General features: G+C 59.8%; 6 protein-coding genes across 6 annotated transcripts; all 6 read left to right on the forward strand.

Moving 5' to 3' along the window:
• Positions 1 to 375: 375 nt before the first annotated feature.
• LMJF_35_0690 (conserved hypothetical protein) lies at positions 376 to 2,244 on the forward strand (the record flags this gene model as incomplete). The annotated part of the gene is made up of 1 exon (XM_003722416.1): positions 376 to 2,244. The coding sequence occupies one exon, from the start codon at positions 376 to 378 to the stop codon at positions 2,242 to 2,244; it is 1,869 nt and encodes a 622-aa protein (XP_003722464.1).
• A 663-nt stretch (positions 2,245 to 2,907) lies between these two features.
• On the forward strand, positions 2,908 to 3,738 carry LMJF_35_0700 (putative vacuolar ATP synthase subunit d; the record flags this gene model as incomplete). The annotated part of the gene is made up of 1 exon (XM_003722417.1): positions 2,908 to 3,738. One exon carries the CDS (start codon positions 2,908 to 2,910, stop codon positions 3,736 to 3,738), a length of 831 nt encoding a protein of 276 aa, XP_003722465.1.
• Positions 3,739 to 5,914: 2,176 nt separating this feature from the next.
• Positions 5,915 to 7,510, forward strand: LMJF_35_0710 (conserved hypothetical protein; the record flags this gene model as incomplete). Its single annotated transcript, XM_003722418.1, has 1 exon — positions 5,915 to 7,510. One exon carries the CDS (start codon positions 5,915 to 5,917, stop codon positions 7,508 to 7,510), a length of 1,596 nt encoding a protein of 531 aa, XP_003722466.1.
• Positions 7,511 to 10,205: 2,695 nt separating this feature from the next.
• On the forward strand, positions 10,206 to 11,711 carry LMJF_35_0720 (conserved hypothetical protein; the record flags this gene model as incomplete). The annotated part of the gene is made up of 1 exon (XM_003722419.1): positions 10,206 to 11,711. The coding sequence occupies one exon, from the start codon at positions 10,206 to 10,208 to the stop codon at positions 11,709 to 11,711; it is 1,506 nt and encodes a 501-aa protein (XP_003722467.1).
• A 653-nt stretch (positions 11,712 to 12,364) lies between these two features.
• On the forward strand, positions 12,365 to 14,554 carry LMJF_35_0730 (conserved hypothetical protein; the record flags this gene model as incomplete). The annotated part of the gene is made up of 1 exon (XM_003722420.1): positions 12,365 to 14,554. The coding sequence occupies one exon, from the start codon at positions 12,365 to 12,367 to the stop codon at positions 14,552 to 14,554; it is 2,190 nt and encodes a 729-aa protein (XP_003722468.1).
• A 2,204-nt stretch (positions 14,555 to 16,758) lies between these two features.
• LMJF_35_0740 (conserved hypothetical protein) lies at positions 16,759 to 19,554 on the forward strand (the record flags this gene model as incomplete). The annotated part of the gene is made up of 1 exon (XM_003722421.1): positions 16,759 to 19,554. One exon carries the CDS (start codon positions 16,759 to 16,761, stop codon positions 19,552 to 19,554), a length of 2,796 nt encoding a protein of 931 aa, XP_003722469.1.
• Positions 19,555 to 20,104: the final 550 nt, after the last annotated feature.

A 20,104-nucleotide genomic window follows, 5' to 3' on the forward strand; every position in this document is an offset into this window, starting at 1 on the left:
GTGTCACCTTTTAGGCACTCCACACCCCGTCGCTCTTCCACCCGCATCTGCACAAGCATTGGCGATCTCCGTCACCCATGATCGGCGACTTCAGCTCGTGAGAGAGCGTCATGTTGGTGTGTTTCTTGTCTTCTACCCCTCATGCCTCCACGCGTCCCGTCCGTCACCGCTCGTTCCGCTGCGTGCGCGTCATTGTGGACGGCTTGCCTCGGTGCAACGTGGTACAGCCGCCACGCACACACCGCTGTTCTGCGTGTCCGCGGCAACGGCGGCTTGTGCATCTGCAGCACCTCGGCGGTGGCCACTCAGCGCCGCTTTGTCGGCCCTCGCCAGTACTCACCGAAGGGCTACCGTGAGGCTGCCGGGCGTGCACCAATGACGTTTGAGTTTGGCGAAGAGTGCAACAACCTCGCCAGGGCTGCGCATCAGACAAAGAACTACGGCGACGCCATCAGCCTGTACGATAGGGCGCTGACAATGCGCCGCGAGAAGTACGGGCCAATCCACAAGAAGTGCGCAGCAACGCTGCACAACATCGGCCGTGTTTTTATCGACATGAAGGAGTATGGCGCCGCCGAAAACGCCTTCACAGAGGCGGCCGCCATCTACGAGCAAGTGGAGGGAGACAAGTCACTTGAGTACGCGGAGTCGCTGGAGCTGCTCGCGCTCTGCTACACGCACCTCAAGTTTCTTGACGAGGCGGAAAAGGCCTTCAAGGATAGCATTCGCATCTTTCGGGATCAGTGCTACAACTACGGCAACAACTCGTGGCTGCCGGACGATAAAACACCGCCGGCGGAGCCGAATAAGCACCCGCTCTCGTCGGCAGCTCACGCTCTAGCCGACTGCGCGGCGCTCTTCCTGTTCCGCCGCCAGGAGCACCAAGCCGTCGCCTTCCTCGAGGAGGCGCTGGAGATACGCCGCTTCCTGTACAGCCGCCACGTCAAGTTCCGCCCAATGATTGCGCAGACGCTCAACAAGCTCTGCGAACTCAAGAAGTCACTTGACGACGCCGTCGGTGCGGAGATGTGCATCAACGAATGCTTGGAGATCTGCATCGAGACACTCGGGCGCGATCACCCGGCGACGGCGCAGGCGACGAGCAGCAAGGCAGGACTGCTCGCCGCCAAGAAGCAGTTCCGCGACGCCTTGCGGCTCTATGAGGAGAGCACGCGCACGTACGCCATGGCGCTCGGCAAGGACGCGCCGCTGTTTGGGCAGGAGCTGATGAAACTCGGCCGCTGCCAGGAGCTGTGCAACGACGTCGTCAACGCTGAAAAAACGTTCCGGCGCGGTGTTGAGATCATCACGAACGGCTTTGGCCCGAACAGCCTCCAGCTGGCGGAGGCGAACACTTTCTACGGATCGTTACTGGCTCGAAGGCTCGATATCGACCAAGCCGTCGGCATGTTCCGCGACGCCATCCGGATTCGCAAGAGTGTCGACAAGCATGATCCGCAGTTGGCGTACCTGTACCAGAAGATCGGGGACGCCTATGCGATGCGGCGGGAGCCACACGCGGAGGCATACTTCCTCCTTGCTGTGGATGCCTTTAAGCAGAACGCCACGATTGAGCCGCTGCAGCGCACGTACATGACGGACGTTTTGGATGACTTGGGGCTCTTCTACCTTGACTTTCAGCACTACGAGAAGGCGGAGAAGTGCTTCAAGGAAGCTCTTGACACCCGCATCGAGATGCTCGGCGAGAATCACGCCACGGTGGCGTACTCGTACAGCAACTTCGCGCTCCTGTACCTGCAGCGGCAGGACTACGCCAACTGCGAGAAAATGGCGGAGGCGGCACTGGACATATACAGCAAGACCGCCCGCTCCAACGTGCTGGCTCAGGCCGACGTGCACACGACGCTGGGCCAGTGCTACCACCAGCAGAACCAGTTTGCCAAGGCCCTGGAGATGCACGAGAAGGCGCTCAACGTACGTCGCACGCGCGGCGACACGACGGAGACGGCCGTGGCGGAATCGCTGAATCAAATCGCGCGCGTCTATATCACGATGAAGCGCTACGGCAAGGCGTACCGTCACGTCAAGGAGGCCCGGCGGCTTGTCTGGCAGTTCAACGTGGAAATCACGCAGCCGCTGCGCAACGAAATCGTCAAGACGGAGCAGATGATTCCACCTATGGAAGAGTGGACGAACGAGGAGCGGGCTGAGGCGCAGGTGATGATCGGGGACGGTAGCAGCGCTGGCAACGGCAGCGCGGCCACGACCGCCACCGGCGCCTGAACGAGTGTGGCTCGACGGAGGTGGTGTCTCTCCGTTTTGCTCCAAAAACGGTGGGAGCAGACAGACATAGGGAGAGGGCTGCTGGATGTATTCCTCTCTGACTTCCTTATTTTCCCCCTCCCCCTCTTTCACGTGTGTGTGTGTGTGCTCTCTCTCTCTCTCGGCGCTCTGACACGGTCGCGCACGCGCACACGCACACATCTGTGCTGAGGAAGAGCGAAAGGACAACGCCAACGAAACAGTAGCGTTGTCTCTTGTGCAGGGCAGCGCCTTCCCACAACGAGATGATGTTAGCATGAGCAAGAAGGAGTGGCGTGTGTTTGTGTGTGTGTGTGTGTGTGCAAGAAAGCAAAAGAGTCCATGCAATCTTGGACGCCTCTGCTTATGTCTTCACTCTCTCTCCCCTTCCCCCCCCCCTTCCTTCTCGCCAAACCCGGCCCTGGGGCGCGTGCACTGCCTGTCCCTGTAGCAGCGCATCCCCCTCCTCTGTATTTTCCTTGTTTGGTCGTCGAGCAGGAACCCCTCCCCTCCAAAAACAAAACGAAAAGAGCTGCCCTGCGCATCTGCGTCACTGGTCCTGCAAGGGAAGGTCTCTCTCTCCTCGTCGTCTCCTTCGGACTTTCGGCTCAACGTCTCACCACTAGTGCTGCGCGTTCGCTCATAATGTCCAGCACGAGCCGCTACCCGGCCCTGCCGAGCCGCATGTCGCTCATCGCCTTCAAGACGCGTCTGAAAGGTGCACAGAAGGGGCACAGCTTATTGAAAAAGAAGGCCGATGCCCTGTCGCTGCGCTACCGGACGGTGATGGGTGAGCTTCGCACAGCGAAACTGGAAATGGCGAACCAGATCAAGGGCTCCTACTTCACCATCACGCAGGCACAGTTCATTGCCGGAGATATTAGCCTTGCCGTGCAGGAATCGCTCAAGATCCCGACGTACCGGATGGAGCTGCAGGTGGAGAACATTGCTGGCGTGCAGGTGCCGAGCTTTCACACCCAGAACGACGACGCCGTCGACAGCCAAAGCAACGCTGCGGCGGGGTCGCGCCTGAAGTACGACAGCCAGTGCTCCACAGGGGCCGTCACCGGCTCCCTCACAGCTGGGCTAGGTAAGGGTGGCGAGCAGATCAAGGAGGCCTACTCCGCCTTCCGACACACTCTCTCGCTCCTCGTCAAGATTGCGTCTCTGCAGACGAGCTGGATTACGCTCGACATTGCGCAAAAAGTAACGAGCCGCCGCGTGAATGCTCTGGAGAAGGTAGTGATTCCGCGCGTGCAGAACACCCTCAGCTACATCACGTCGGAGTTAGACGAGCAGGAGCGCGAGGAGTTCTTCCGCCTTAAAATGGTGCAGAAGAAGAAAATCGCGGCAAAGATCCAGCAGACCGCGCGCCAAGCGGAGACGTCCGGCATCGAGGCGGAGCGGACGCAGAAGCGCAACCTCCTCATGGCCCAGCGCGACAGTGGTGTGGCTGAGGCGGACATGGTGGTGTAAAGCAGTAGGGGAACACCACCGCGCACACGAGTCGTTCGAAGCAAAAACGTGTCACTGGGCGAAATGAAACCGGTAGAACAAGAGGGCCCGCTTCCCCTCCTCCTCTTGCCTTTGCGTAGCTGATAGCGATGGAACATCTTCGTGGTTGGCCAGCCGTTTGATCAACTTTCCCTCTTGGAGTGTGTATGAGTGTAGGTGTGTGCGTGTGTATTGGTGGTGCGGATCATTGAATTCGGGTGAAGGATGGTTTGTCCGATGGAGTTCTTCTCTTTTTCCGAATGTGTTCCCGGAAGCGGAGCCCTGATGCCGGGGGGGGAGGGGGGCACACCTCAGCGCATAGTATCCAGGCTCCAGTGCCCCCACTCTGTGTGGAGACGCCAAGCAGCACCCCTCTCCCCCTATCCCCTGCCAATGCTGCACCACCTCTAGTGGTGATGGGGCCAGGCACTTACGGCGTGGGGAGGTCAGAGCGATGTACCGCCACTGATGTCGGCGGCGAGGTCTTGGATGGTGCTGCGTCTGAGTGACCTGCGACAGCGAACATGTTTGTGCTATCCCTATGAATAGGCAGGGTGCCAACGTGACTCTGGCGTCTCCCACCCACCCCCTACCCCGGCCCTCACACCGCCAACTGGTGCAGAGGGCCTGAGCCATCTCGAGGAAGGTGCACCAGGTGGTGGCCGGCGTGACAGGGGGAGCGGATGTGAGGCAACCAGCGAGGTAAGGGGGCTGGGTCGAGAGTGTGAGGCAGGGCGCCGTGCGTTCACATAACCGAGTCAGCGCACTGCTGTACCGACGTGTGTCTACCCGCTGCCTCGCACCACGCAATGTAGGGTTTGTGGCAGGCCGGTGTTAGAGTGGGGTTGAACGCGCGGTGTGTGTGTGTGCGTGTGTGTGTGTGTGTGTGTGTGGTAGAGAAACGGGCACGCCGAGAAAGCAAATCAAAGCATTTTGAGGCAAAGCTCATCGCCCGCTTCCCTTCCGCCCTCCCCTCCCCACATGGAGTACTGTACTTAGCGACGGTGAAAGCACCAGAAGAGTTACACAAGACAATAAGTTGAAAAGGGGGGAATTAACAGCTTCCAGTCGTTGCATTTCATTCCCAAAGTGCACGCAAGAGCATGGACATGGACGTGGAGGAGCTGCGGCAGAGAAGCGGCTGGTCCCGACGACAGTGCGAAGGGGGCACTACCGCGCGCTACGGTAACGAGGCGCCAGAGCACATCATGGCTTCCAGCTAGCGTGACACTAGCTGTGCATCTTTCCCCTCCCCCAACTGACGGGGAGGTGTCCCACATGACTCCGTCCATCCGTGGCCTTTTTCTTTTGCTCCTTCAGCAGCATCCCTTTCTTGCGTTCCTCCTCTACCATCTTTAGCATATATATATATATATATATATATCCGCTGTGCTGCTGCATCCATCATCTGCAGTCTTGCTTGTTTGTTGTTTTGCTTCACAGGCCAGCCAAGCCTCCGTTTCAGCGTTCTCATACTCTTCGCGTTCGCACCGGTTGCCGACCATCTCGTACAACGCGGCCTGCTCGCCACCACCACCACCCCCTCTCTCTCTCTCTGAACCTTTCCCCTTCCCTCACCGCATTTCCTGCCTGCTCTTCAGTCCCCTCCACTGCGCTCCTCTTTATCGCAGTCTCCCCGCTTGCTCGCTCTCTCCGTCGCATCGCAAGAAAAAAAAGAAGTCAAGAAACGAGTAAAGGCTCGCATAGTCACACACACACACACACACACACACACGCACCAAACCAAAAGGCTGAAAGAGAAAGACAACACAAGGATATTTCCGCCTGGCTGATTGGGCTTCACCGCGCCTCCTCACTCACCCACCCCCTCCTTCCGTGTTTGTTCTGCCTTTACCATTTTTTTTTTCTACTTCCTGCCTCTTGCGCATATACACTACCGTCTATATATATATATATATATCGTGCCTTTTCTTTTCTCTCTTTGCCGTTGTTGATGTGGGCTGGGTGATCGCATGCCCATCGCTGTCTGTGTGCTCGTGCGTGCATTTTTTTCTTATTACTGCTCATCTGTTTTCTCTCCGCTTCCGCACGCATTCTGCGGTGGTGCGTATTTCGTACGAAGTCTGTCGCCTCTTGTTGCCCCTGCCCTCCTCCCCCACCACCGCTGATCCCTTTTCGGCCGCTGCCGCACACCACTATGCCCATCTTCGATAACAACAATGATGAAAAAATACTCAAGGTCATGAAGGCGGGGGACCTACTGCATTACGACTATCGCCCCGCTGATAAGCATTGCGGCAGTAGAGCGAAGCTTAGTGACACGTTCCGCGTGGTGCAGTGGAATATCGAGCGTGGCGTCAAGCTGGATGCTATTATCGCAGACTTGAAGGCGCTTCACGCCGACTTCATTGTGCTGCAGGAGCTCGACATCAACTGTCGCCGCTCCAACTACGCAAATGTGCCGAAAGAAATAGCCAAGGCCCTGGAAGCCGAGCTGTACTTAGCGTGCGAATTCGAGGAGCTTGACTCGAGCCTGCGGGCCCCTGTGAACGCCGTCGGTCCGCGTTCGCAGCCGGCGCTGGTGCCGGAGACGCTACCAGACTCTGGGAGAAGCGAGAGCAGCACCCTCAAGCCGGCCAAGAGCCACCACTTCCACGGCAACGCAATTCTCAGTCGCCGTGCCACGCTGCGCGAGCCAACCGTGATTCCGCTCACCAGCCCCTTCGTGTGGGACGAGGCGGGTTATTGGTACAAAGAGCCGCGCCGAGGGTTCCGCAGTGCCCTGCGTGTCCGCATCGACGCGGTAGACCGCACCTCGGCCCATATGGCGCCACTGTACATCTACTGCTGCCATTTTGAAGTGTTTTGCGGGGGCCTCGCGCGTGTGAGGCAGCTGGCGGACTGCATGGCGGACATGCAGCGCATCGCACACGTGTCAACAGCGTTGAACGGGCCGCGTTCGCGTCAGCCAGCCTTCCTCCTTGCCGGGGACTTGAACACCATTGCACACGGTATTGTGCGCTTAAGTCGGCACCACGGAACCGATCGACTCCGCTGGCTTAGCTTCGGCGAGGTCGAGGCGTGCTGGCTGCAGCGCAAGGTGTTAGGGCGCAACATGCAGCTCCTGCAGGCCGGCTACTGCCCTTTCTCGTACCACTTCCTGGCAGGCGCCGCCTCGCGTGTGTACCAGTTCTTGTGCAGCAACTCACTGGTATGGCAGTACGTTTACGGCTTCACAAGATCGGAACAGGATCGCATGTCCAATGTGCACCTGTGTCTGTACGACCCGTCTGACAAGTTCACCTCCATTACGCTAGACAACCCAACCTACTACGGCTTCGCGCGTGGAAAGCTTGACTGGATGCTGCTGAGCAATCTGCAGCCGCGCCCATTCCGCACTGCCCGCAACGGAGATGAGCCGATCGACATCGCTGTCTTGGAGAAGAACGGCAGTATCCTCACCACCTCCTACTCCGCCCGCTACCTTCACTCCATCTACGACGGCTCACACGACAAGGCAGGCGAGGCGTCGGTGCAGTCTAATGAAGCGTCAGCGAAGTGCGTGCCGCAGGATGGCTACCTTCTCTTCAACGAAAACTACACCACCAGCGATCACCGCGGGCTCGTCATGACAGTGCAACAAAACAATGGGCGACCACAAGACGTCTACCCGTCAAAAGGCGCCCCGTACACAACCAGCTGGACAGCGGTCGGCTTCTTCATCCTGACACGTGCGCTGCCTGTCGTGGCAGTCCCGCTGTGGCTCTGTCACATGCACAAGCTGTTGCACTGAGACATCGGCGTCGCACGTTGGTCCCGGATGGTGGTGGAGCACCGCCGTGCATATTATTGTTTGTTTGCTTCTGTTGTTGTTGTTTCCCCACCCACTACACGGCACATGTGCGGCCGTGACTCAAATGTTCCTCAGTCACCAGATGCGTAGTTACGATGTGTGCGTGCGCGCACATCTGTGCAGCCGCGAAAAGAAGCGAGCAGGTACCGTAAAAGGAAAGCTAAATATGGGCAAAAAAAAAACATAAAACGCCTCTGAGGACGGCAAGGAGGCAACGTGTGCGTAGAAAGAGCGAAGCAGCAGTGTCTGTGTGCGGCCGTCCATTTGCCATTCTTTGTTTTTTGTTCGTCGTCCTCGTCGTCGTCGTCCCTTTCCGTTTTTTTTTTCTTCATGACTTCTGCTCGTCTGCGCATCTCGCAGTCCCTGCGTGTTTTGTAGAATGTGGAGCTACTGCTCCCCCACATTCCACGCCGTCACCAACCTCCCCCGTCATCCTTCCGCTAAGCCCATCCCCACCCTTGTCACCGGCCACCTCAGTGCGTGATAGCAGGACCTAGTTACTCACACTCTTTGTTGGGAAGCCATGAGCCTGCACAGCCTGCCCTCGGGTGACAGCTGCAGGCTCTTGGTGCCGGCAGGACAGGCCTGGGCTGGCGCCGTGCGGAAGAGACTTGTGTCCATGACCACGTTCGGACCAGCTCACTACGGATCGTGTCGGCGATGTGCTGATGCCGAGTGCTGCCCGTGGCCTGGCCTACGCTGTATGCAGTAGAACTGCAGTTGGCCGAACGACGCCAAACGGTGTTGGGTGGCCCGGCTCCTTTACACAGCCGTAGCGCACCAGAGGGGTAGGTGAGCTGTGATTGCAGGCGTATATCTTTTCACTGGCTCGTGGTGGTGAAAAGAGCCTGTTGATAGACGAGAAAAAAAAAAACATTTCCGATGTCGAATGTCTCTTTTCCCGTGTTCGTCTTGTTATCCCGCCAGCTGGCGCTCTCCCCCTTTTTTTTCCTTTCGCATGCTCTCCGTCCAAGAGAGGAACAGTGATACATGGACAATCTCCTCGTCGGTGTCTTCCTTCGAAAGCTGCACCGTCGCTTTCTCGGTGCTTGTTTTCGGGCTGATGCTCATTGCGTCCGTGGTCCTGTCGAGTGGTCCGTTTCTGACCCCCTCACCCGCTCTCCTTGCTTCAGGGCGGAGGTTTTAGGAGGAGGAGGGAAGATGGGGCTTCCTGTCCCAAATGGTGTCAACAGCGGCGTTATGATGACACCGTTGATTGATCGGAGATGATCGGGCACGGCCGAGGCAGCTCTTCACACCGCTTCTTCCAGTGCACCACAGACTTGTGAAGATCTGTGATTGTGCATCGTTCTCGGTTAGTATTCTCTGCATCCCTCAACACACTTCCTATGCGATACAGGGCAGAAGAAAACGGAGAGCAGCCAGACGGCGACGGTATTCCCCTACGTGCATGTGTGTGGCATCGCCGCCATGCCTTTGATGTGTGTGTGAGAGAGAGAGAGAGAGGGAGAAGGCAACGCGACAAGTGGCGGCGGCTCGATACAAAGGCGCAACGCAGAATGATGAGCATCATGCTACCCCTCATCTTCGCTCCGTCGCCGTACCCTGCCCCACACCACCCGCTCGTCTAGCCTCAGCGCGTCTCCACGCGTACATGCACCGTTTCGTTTGCGTTGGAGCTGTCGTCGGTTTTCCTGTCTTGTGGTGCTTTTTCCTTGTGTGTGGGTGTGTTTCGCTCGCTGATGTCTTTCGGATAATGAGCATTCATCGCCGCCCACAGTTCTAAACATGTGTGCACGTGCACGCCTCACACAAACCATTGCCACGCGTTCCGTACACGTGCGCTAGGGAATGCACTGCTTTGAATACATGTGGCTGCGTATTTTTAGTTTCCTGCGTCGTTGCCGATGACTGTTTTTCTAACAAGAAAGAAAATCGGAATCGAGCACGCAACCCTTCTCCCTCCCACCCCACCTCCCTCTCTCTCTCCTCCTTCCCATCTCAGCAGGCACGTAGACGCTGTCGCGGAAGAGGAGAACCCAGCGAAGGGGAACGGAGAGGGACACACAATATTCATCACAGAAAGCGAGCTGTAACGTCGGTCCCCCGTCCATAGTCTCTGCTGCTGTTGTTGTGTCCCCGCCTCTTCTTCTTTCCCTTCTCCTCCTTGTCTTTCTACTTGTCTTTTGTGCGCTGCTGTGCATTTCGCGTTTGCTTCTCCGCCTCGTCGGCTCCTGCTTGCTCGCTGATGCCTCGCTGCTCTTTCCTTCCTGAGTATTGTATGCCTTGGGCATACATGTACGAAACACACGAAAAAACAAACGCGCAACAAGAAGAACGGCTGGTTCTTGTCAGCGCCTGCCACATACTTTGCCTCACCGAGTCATGACCCGAAATCGTCGCCGTCGCGCGGATGCACGCTGCCCTTCCGCGCTCTCTCCCTCTCCCTCCTATATAACTCATCTCAGCTTTGCATCACCATCTGCAACTACTCCCCACCCTCCTGAACGCTGCCTCACCCCTCTGCAACAGGCACAAGCACAGCTGACTGAACCACCGAGGAGCGCCACACCGAGCAACTTCCCCCTCCCCCCTCACCACCACCACCATCACCCCTTATCACCATCAAAGCCCAACGGACAGCATGCCCCGGCTCTCATTCTGGGCCGTTGGTATGCTTGCCGGCTTTGGGGTAGCATATGGTGGTTACTATCGTGTCTACGTGCCACAGCGAGCTGCGCAGCTGGCGGCCGACCAGCGGTTGGAGCAGTGCAAGTTGCCGTATCAAGACGTCATTTGCGCCTATTCCCAGCTGCAGAGAGCTATCGAGCAGCAGGCGGCTATTGCGTCTTCTCTCCCGTCATCATCGGCGGGCGCGCGACCGGGCACCTCGGCGTGGCACACCAATGGGGAAAAAATTCGTTTCTTCTGCGATGTGCAGCGCATGCGGGCCCTGCTCCTATCTCTCCCACACCACCTCATCACCGAGAAGGACCTGCGTGCAAAGCTTCAGCAACTGTCCGTCTGGGAGTCGCAGCACTGCACAGAGCTCAACTTTCGATCGGCCCCTCTTAGCTTTTCGCAAACGCTGCGGTCCTCTGCGTGCTTTGTGATCTACCTGCTCTGCTTCCGCGTGCTCAGCCCGCTGCTGAGGGTGTGGGACAGCTCTGGGGGCTGGCAATCCCGGCTCCAACACAGCGTGTCCACTCGTATCGTCGAAGCCTTGGAGATAAAGGTGCTGCTAACAGTCGCAGACTGCGAGTCGCCCAACGGCAGCAGTGAAGTCGCCGGCGGGCCGTCTCGCGGCTACATCACCCTCAATGCGACGCACTGGATCGAAGAGGTCGGCTTCTGGGCCTGCCCCAACAACCCACTCCTGCATCGCCGGCCCGCCAGCCCGCCGGCAGCTGTGGGACGTCAGGGCGTAGACAACTGTCACATGGAACTCCTGCGCTGTCTCCCCATCATGGCATGCTCCTCAAATGCCGCGCCGCAGAATGGTGGCGCATCGAGCTTCACCTTACCGGCACTGCGGCAGCGGTGGTGCGACCTGCTCTGGTGTGGCCCTTCTACTTCGGCAACCGCGTACACTACGACGTATGCTGAGCACTGGCGTCGGCTGGAGGCGCGGCAGCGGGAACGCCTGGGAAGGAGAACTGAAGGTGGCGAAGCGGCGTCGCTGATGACGGTGGCTGACGTCTCTCTCGGGTACCCAGTGCTCTCCTGCGTCAGCCAGCTCGAGTGCGCTGTCGGCCATGAGGCGTACTACATCCCTGTGGGGATCAGCGGCTTGTCGCACGTCTTGTACGTGGACGCGGCGCATGCGAAGCCCGATGTGCGACCACGGCGTACGCGCGAGGAGACGTACGCTCGCGTGCAGCAGGCACAATTCGCACACGCCTCCTCTGCAGTGTCCGTGAAGCGCACACCAGCTGATTCGACGATCGCGGCAGCGCCGCAAACGCCGTCCAGGTTGCACGAGTGGCAAGCCCACCGTGGCTTTCCATGCTGGCGCCGGGCGTGGTGGGGCGGTGTCTACGGCGGCGGCCCTCGTCGCTCGAGTACCACCCTTCACTACCACCTGGGCAGCGCGAGCACGGCGGCCGAGTACGCGAGCGCCGCCATCGCGGCCAGCCAAGCTGCAGAAACCTTCACTGCCGCCGCCACATCCGCAGTGTGATTGCGTAGACACACTGCAGATGAAGTGGGGAAAGGGGAAGCGGGGAGGTGGCAACGCCGTCGGCGCCGTGCTAGTCATCACATCCACTCACATGCACACACACACACACACGCACGCACGCACCACACGTCTCTCTCTGTGTCTGTGCACGAAACAGTCAAGAAGCAACGACAGAGTCGTCGAGGTGGTTCAAGGCCCGTGCGTGGGTGCCTGATGCCAACAGGCGCAGCGACACCCCTCTTCTCTTCCCTGATTTTATTGCTGCTGTTCCTCTGAGCTTGTTGCCGGGCGCTCCTGCGTGCTTTCTCGCGAAGGCTCATCTTCATGCCGTATGCCTGACCAGCCACCTCTCCTCCCCCGCGCCTGCCTCCCTGATCGTTTGAACGCTTTCACGCACGCGCACGTGTATGTGCGGGTGGCTTTCTCGTGCAGTGCAGCACCCTCCCTCCCACCACCACCACCACCTTTGCTCTCACCTTCCGCGAGGAGCCCTCCTCTCTCGCGAAAGAGGGAGGGAGTGCAGTGGTGTCGCGGTTGCCACCACCACACGGTGAGACACAACCCTTGGGAATCGGATTTGTTGCTATGGAAGCCGTCAGCGCCGACCCCACTCACAAATTCCTCCATCGCGCCCACAAGTGTTCTCCTTCCTAATGCGCTGCGCATCACGGCCGCTCGTGCTATGCGCACTTCCTCTGCGTGCACAGCGTTGTCAGCACAGCACCCCTGCGCCGGCGCCTGGAGAATCGCCTTCAAAAGCAGCCCCAAATGCCGAGGTGCGTGTGTCAACGGCGCCACCACCGACAACCTCGTCATCGGCGGCACCTTCGGACTCTGCCACGGACCAGCACAGAGGCGCCGATGTCCCCCATCGATCGCTCCATCCTCGAGTCAAGCTGCGTGCCACAACGCAGGAGCGCCCTTACAAGCGGAGAGGGTTTGTAGCCTTCGAAGAGGCAGAGACGGGCGACGAGCAGCGGCCTCCCTTAGAGGACGGCTCTGCGCAAGTAATCGCCCACTTCCCCACAGCTGCTGAGACGGGTGGCGCCGCCATCCTCCCAGGCCATCCGCGCTCCCACGCGCAAACGTCGCTCGCCACGCAGGAAGGCGGTTGCGGTCAGCTGAGTGACGCAGTGGAAGGAAACGAGGTTCAACAGTTCCTCGACGAGGTGCAGCGGCAGGTCGACGTTGCCCGGCACGCGCGCAACGAAGCCATCCCATTCCCCCAAAAGCCGGAGGCGAACAGCCCGTCGTTTCGCCGCATCAAGTGGCACGCAAAAATGAAGATTGAGGTGCCCGACCCTGATTACCCCACATTTGCCCGCAAGGACCAAGTGATGCAGCTGCCCCCAGCGCAGGAGCATCCGTGGGTGCGCAAGAACACCCCGATCGGTCCCTTTATCGTTCACGGGGACGGGCAAATCCACCAGACGGGCGGGACAGGGCAGGTCGACTTCGACGATAGCTCGGTGAATGAGAAGCTGCCGCAGTCGTACCGTGGGCTGCAGCATCGGTCGACGCTGCAGCGGCAGCTCCCGCAGGACAACGGTCGCGTGCTTCAGGAGGCTGTCATTAAGCACAGCTTCACGCTGACCGGGCGAGGCGTCTTCGCGACGCGGCGCATTGCGAAGGGAGAGACAATCATGATTGTCCAGAGCACCGCGCGCAACGTTGGTGTGAAGGGCGAACTGCAGCGACTGGAGGAGATGTGCACAGATATCCTCATCGCCTGCCGCGACGGCGACACGCGTGCGTGCGACTACCTGCACGACTGGATTCTGACTGGGCAGCCCTCCTCATTACTGGAGCACTGGCCTACCGCAAGCACGTCGCGCGTGATGGACGCGATTGGCGGGGCGGACGTGCTTCGCGCGCTAGAGCTGCACCCCATCCACATCGCGCGCATGGCTGCCATTATCGACCTGAACAGTTTCCTTGTTGAGAGCAGCTTTTCGGAGCGCAAGGGCATGGCCTATTTTCCCGAGGCTGGCTTCCTGAATCACAGCTGCGCGCCGAACGCGACGTACAACATTATGCCGGTGCACGTCTTTCGCGACACGGACTACTACCTGGATGAGGCAACAAGGGTAACCGCGGCAGAGAGTGGGGAAGAAGAGGATGTACAGGGTACCGCCATGGCTGCTGACGACGCCGGCACGAGTTCCACGGCCGCCACATGCCCCGCGCGCGCAGCACAGCGGCCGGCGGAAGTGGGAAACGTCTCGTCCAGCCAGGTTTCGGTTCGTGACGGCGTGCCACAAGGACAACGTCACGTGGCGTTCTTTGGCCGCGAGGATCGCCTCGCGGCCTACCCGGACCTCACCGAGGCCGACGCCCCGGTGTATCTCTTCTGCTGCCGGGCCGAGAAGAAGATCGAGGCCGGGGAGGAGATCGTCATCAGCTACGTGCCCCCGCAGTGGTCCTTCGACAACCGGCAGTACGTCCTGCACGACCGCTATCGGTTTTGGTGCAAGTGCCCCAAGTGTTCACCCGTGCTCGACAAGAAATACGCGCGGGTGCCAAAGATGATTGTCGCGATGGTGTTGGTAAGCATCGTGCTTCAGATCATGGTCTTTCGGCAGCGCAGCCTCAAAAATGCAGTGGACAAGGGCTACGAGCAGCTGGCGGCCATGTCGGAAGAGGAGCGACTGGAAGAACTGCGTGCGTGCGGCATCGACGTGGAGGAGATCACAGCGAACGCTGTCGAGCGACGCAAGCAGCGGCGCGTCGGGCTGTTTGAGATGCTCGAGGAGGACCGACTGAACCGCCTGTACGAGCCGGAGAACCGTGGTCCGATGAACATTGTCAACCTCATGGACGCGCACGCAAAGCCCCCACGGTAGTGCTCACACGTACACATGTCGTGGTGTGTGCAGTGTGGTGAAAGGAAGGTGGTCAAGATGAGAGCAATGATGATGACGTGCAATGTGCGCATCCCTCGCGAGACGCTGGCACTGCTCCTTACACCATCGGACGTGCGCAGCTAGAAAATACGCGCCTCATATGTACTACATGTTGTAGAGGTGAAGAAGGGCGATCAGCAGCCGTCATCCGTGTTTCTGCCCTCTTGGGCTTCAAAATCTCCTCGGGGTGGTAAGGCGAAAAGTCAGAGGTCGCTCTCACACGCTGCTGGGCCTTGCACAGACTGGGCAAGTGGCCGCCGTCCAGAAAACGCGTCATACCGTCTCCTGAGGGCCCAGGGGGCAGGGCCACGATGCGTTTGTGGTCTCATGATCCAACAACCCACCCCCTCCTTGCCTGCATGACCTCTTGGGCCTACCCGGCCCTCTGCTCGCACAGCATGGCAGCTGCAATGCACACGCACGCCCCTCTCGCTCCGTGCACTCGCTCTTCCCCTCTCCTCCTGCAGACGACACGCCAGCTCAACGGAACGAGTGTTTTAGGCTCATCGCTTCACCAGTCACCACCACCCCGACAGAGACCACCACCGTCAAGCATGTTGGGTGCACCGAGTCCGGCAGCAGGGAATCCAGAAGTCGTCTTGCACGGCTTGAGGGGTGAAGGGCGGACTAGGCAGCAGAGGCACTAACGGGCCGAAGACCCCGGCAGCACCCTCCGCGCCGAGGAGCAGCACCAGTCGCAACAACATCCCTGAAAGAGCTCTGAAGACAGGGCTGCCCGTCGGGTAGCTCAATGATCGGCTGTACAGAGAGAAGGCGATGATGAAATTGCTCACAGGTGGTAGCTTGTCACGCCAGAGGACGACGCGCCACGGAGCCGCTTCTTCCTCTGCTAGACTGCATGCCAATGCAGCTGTGTTGCACGTGCACGCGACTTGCAGTGTATCCGTTTGGTTGCCCTGATCGTGTGCATACGATGCACACGACAAGCATGCACCCAGCCGGCACACCATCCCCAGGAACTTTCGAGTGTAGAAGCGGAAAGACTGATCCTTCGTTGTGAGACTCACGGTGTAGCCCCTCACTCCCACGCAGATGTGCCGGACCGCGGCTCTCGGGCTGGAACTCGCGGTAGCGCTGACTGTGTCGGGAGAGATGGGTCCGAGGCTGTAGCGCCATAGCAGAAAGAAGCGTGCCAAACGAGACGTGGATGGACGACATGTATGCAAGTGCTCCGGGAATGGCGAGCGCGTCGCTGAAGGACGCACGAGCAGCCGCAGCAGCAGCAGGACGCGCACGTTCTCTTCTCCGGCTCCCCCGCGGTAAACTGGAGCAAGGCGAAACGACGCGAAAGAGGAGAATGCCGCGCCAAGGGGCCAACACAAGTCGTGAGCTCAATCGGCGAAACACACGAAAATAAACGAAACAAGCGTGCGCGAGTTGTCGAAAGGCTTGACCCTTTCGTGGTTTATCTGGAGGTCATGTTTTGGCTGGGTGAGTGGTACCGTTGAGGGTGCTGGCACCCCGCCACCACCACCACTGCCCGTGTCTCGCACAGTACGTCGCTGTCTTACTCACGCATCACCTCTCAGCTCACGCCTCCTCTCCTTCGGTTTACGTGGCTTTCCGTTTCCCGACCACTCCCTCATACCTCCCCCCACCCCCCACCCGCCTTTTTCCTTCTCGCCATACTTTGCTAATTGACCAGCTCGCGCCGTGCAAACCCCCTCATCACAGCCCACACGGATCAAACACGGAACCGGTAACAAGCAGGCGAAAGACAACGAAGGCCCCGTACGGTTCGTGCCCCCTCGCAGCAACCGCACGTAGAAAGCGGGGGGAGGGGAATCAAGCACAAGGTGTGTGCACAAATGACCATATAGCCCCGCTGCAAGTCGAGAGCGCGAGGGTCCCTCTGAATTGGCGGCATCTGTCCTTCTCCTCAGAGCACATTGTGTGCGTGTGCGCGCGCGCATCCGCAGGGGGGAGTGGAGAGAGAGCCGGCCGGTAGCGTGTGCTTCGCGCGCACAGGCGCACCGATACATAGAACAGTCAACTCTAGTTACATAGACGGCGCGTCGTCACTCGCACTTCACCGTGTTCTCCGCGTGCGTGTGCGCGATCGCAGCCTAAAGGGAAGCCTCTTCCGGTCCCTGTTCGCTTCTTTCACGCAGTGACATTGTGTCATGTCCCGCAGGAAGGCGTCGAGAACGGCAGCTTCCCCTGTAGCTGCCGCGTCGCATGACAGCCCCGTCTCCACCCACCCCGGTGAGCCAGCTACCTTCCAGCTGACTGTGGTCAACTCTTGCCTATGCAACGAGGACGTGCAACTTCCTCGACTGCCGACGCCGGCGCTGCTGACCCCGTTTTACGCCCAATACGAATCGACCGCCGCTGCCGCCTCGCTGCGCACAACGTCTCCGTGGAAGAGCGACTACTGGTGCACGAAGGTGGCGCACGTGGCACTTGGCCGTCACTCGGCCCTTCCGGCCGCCTACAGGCTGCGGCACGAGTGTGCCGGGCGGCTTCATGCCCGCGTCGTGTACGTGCAAGCAGCAGCCGTGCACCGGCAGCTCTACAAAGCCTACCCACCCCTGCCACGGTGCAGGCCGCATGCGGCAACGGTTGGCGAGGTCGGGGGGGATGACGACGTGGTAATAGTTGAGCCGACGACACGGGGCGATGTTGTTGTAGCAGGTCCCGCTGGCCCGCCTCCGCCGACTGCCTTCAAAGCCTCGTACTACCTTCTCATCAACCATAGCGAGAATCCAATCTTTGTGGGCCCAGACGGGGTGCCGCAGGGCCGCAGCGTGGTGCTTCGAGAGGGCGACGTGCTGAGCTTCCTCGAGTGTGCATTCGACGAAGATAGCGGCGTTCTCGACGAAGCTGGCGCCACCGATGGTGGGGATAGCGCAGAGGGGCATTGCAGGGACACATCAATCGGCGCGGAGGGAGTGGAGTGTGCTGCAACGACGGTGGAACAAATTCAACAACTCGCGGCGGAGTCCTTGTGGCGATGCGTCGATACATCTGCAGCAGGATCCGCATCTCGGCCATCATCGTCGTCAACGTCGTTCACAGCCCACCAAGTGCGTGTACCTCAGGGCACCGTGGCAACACGTCGTTTCTACGAGGTGCCGCACGTAGTTCAGGAGTACATGCGTTGGTGGCACCGTCACACAACGCAGCTTTGTGAGCAGCGCCACGTGAACAGCAGACACACCGCATCACCCGCGACCGAGCCGATGGGCGCTACCTTTTCCTGGATGGTGTCCGGCAACCACCTCGTACGCGCGCCGAGTATCGCTAACAGCGGCGTCAGATCTGTAACGCCGGTTTGTGCCAAAGCAGAGGGTGCCTGTGACATCTCAGCCGCGACGGTGGGGCAGCTCTCCTCCTCCCCTCCTCCTCTCTGCTCCCAACGCAGGGGGAGTCGCAGCCCGTCTCCGCTGCCCCGTATGCAGCAGCAGCAGCACCACCGTTTCTCCGAGGACCTCTTAAAGACTCCGGCTGTCGTCACGGCGCTACGGCAGTGGTTGAAGGATACGGAGGATATGGAGGAGGTGGCGGATGAGGTGCACTCGCCACTGGCAGCGCGGCTGCTGTTGGACCGCGCATGGCTCTGGCGCCTTGTTCGCCGCCACCATCGGCAGCAAGCAGCGCCTCAGCTGCAGCCCTCGAGTCCCGCCGCGCGCGACGGGTTCAGTCCTTCGCTGGTGAAGCTGGAAGACAAGACGCCGACGACGACCACCACCACCGCGGGGCTGGCGTGCGCTGCGACGGTGAAAAAGCGGGAAGGCGTGGAGCCCGGCGGTACGCCCCCGCAGCTTGGCGGCTCTTCTTCTCCGCAACGCGCATCTGACATGATGGAGCGCTTTCGCGTCTCTGTGCCAACGGTGCTTGACGATTCCGTCGCCACCGGTCACGGTACGTCGCTGGCGCTCACCGCCATGCCGTCACGTGCGGCTAGCGTGGTGCAGACAGTGCTCGAGGAGCTGCGGCAGAGTCACGGCAAAAAGAGGAGCCCTGCCAGCGAGGAGGGAACGCACGCTCTACTGCCTCCGTTGTTTCGGAATGAGCCCAAGACGGGCACTGAAGTTGCTCGCACTGCACCAGATGTGAGCCGGACTCTCTGCCTGGACGCCGAGCCGATCCACGTGTACGCGGACAGCAACGCACACAGTGCAGCGAGGCCTGTGAGTGGAGAGGCATCACAGCGGCCACTGAAGCGTCTATCTTCCCCAGCGGTGTCTGCCGGGATGCCGACGTGCGTGCCAGCTGTGCGCATCAGACCGGCAATACTTCCGGTCTACGTCTTCACTCGTCGAAGCCCAAGCCCCGACGCGTACACGCGCGAGCAGAGCTCCTTCACATATGCACGTTCCTTCTCCTCTCCAAGAGTGACAGGTCGCGCTAGAGGCGGTGGGGCGTCGGGGTCTACGTCGGGGCTCGGCACCGCCAAGCAGTTCGTGTACTACTACTACGAGACAGACGATCGCCCCCCTGGCGCCGATGCCGGCGCCATCGAGCATCATCAGTCGCGATCACGAGGAAGCACGCGGGAACACGGTGGCCGTTGGCAGAACGGTCAGCAGAGGAAGACGACCGGTGGCGGCGCAGCGAGTGATCCTTCGCCCGCGTTGGTCGAGCCGTCGTCGCCGATACTCACAGCAGCGGCGCTGCCTCCGCACGAGTCACACGCGGATTCGAGCACGCACGAAGACAGCTTCCTCTGGGTCGATGAGTCAGAGAAGGTTGAGAAGGTGCGGTGTGCTTCCACGACACGAAAACGACGGCCTGGCAAAAAGACCTCAGCTACGCGCAAGAGACGCGCCTCTGAGACGATACCGTCGGCGGCAGAGGCGAAAGCGGCCCGTGCCGATAGCACCTCCGTAGCATTCGAAGCGCCGCTGCCAACGCCAACTGCGAAGTCGACGCCATCACGGCACGCCAAGACGACTCCACGCATCAACTCGAGGTAGGCAACGCCGTTATGATGGAGAGCTCATCCGGCAAGGTGCAGAAGTAGGGTGCGGTACTTCGGATCATCTTCTACCTCTCCTTCACAGAAACCTCTTGAAGACATACATGAACAACAACAAAATCTAAGCAGCAGGGCAGCCTAGAGTAGCAGCACTGAGCGAGCCCCAGAGAAGTCGTGATGCAGCCGAGCCGAGTCACGTGTGCATCCGTTGCTCTTGCATGCGCATGCCTCTGTGTCTGTGCGCCAGCACAAGGACTCTCGACGAGCACGACGCCACACGCAGCCACTCCCATCGTGGACGAGCGCCATTCGCACAAACGGCCGTACTACTTTCATCGTTCATGATCTCCCCACCATTGCTTACACTCCTCTCTCCCCACCCCACCCCCTTGCCTCCCTCCTACCCTCGTACTCCTTTTGTTCTGTAACAAATCCGGTTCTGTGCGTGCTACACATCCGTTGCTAATCAAGACCCACACGCACACGCAGATACATTTATACATAGCCATACTCTCCCCTCCCTCCTCCCTCCTCTCTCCTCTCTCCCC

Source organism: Leishmania major, chromosome 35 (assembly GCF_000002725.2).
Source record: "Leishmania major strain Friedlin complete genome, chromosome 35".
In the NCBI taxonomy this organism is placed as follows: domain Eukaryota; phylum Euglenozoa; class Kinetoplastea; order Trypanosomatida; family Trypanosomatidae; genus Leishmania; species Leishmania major.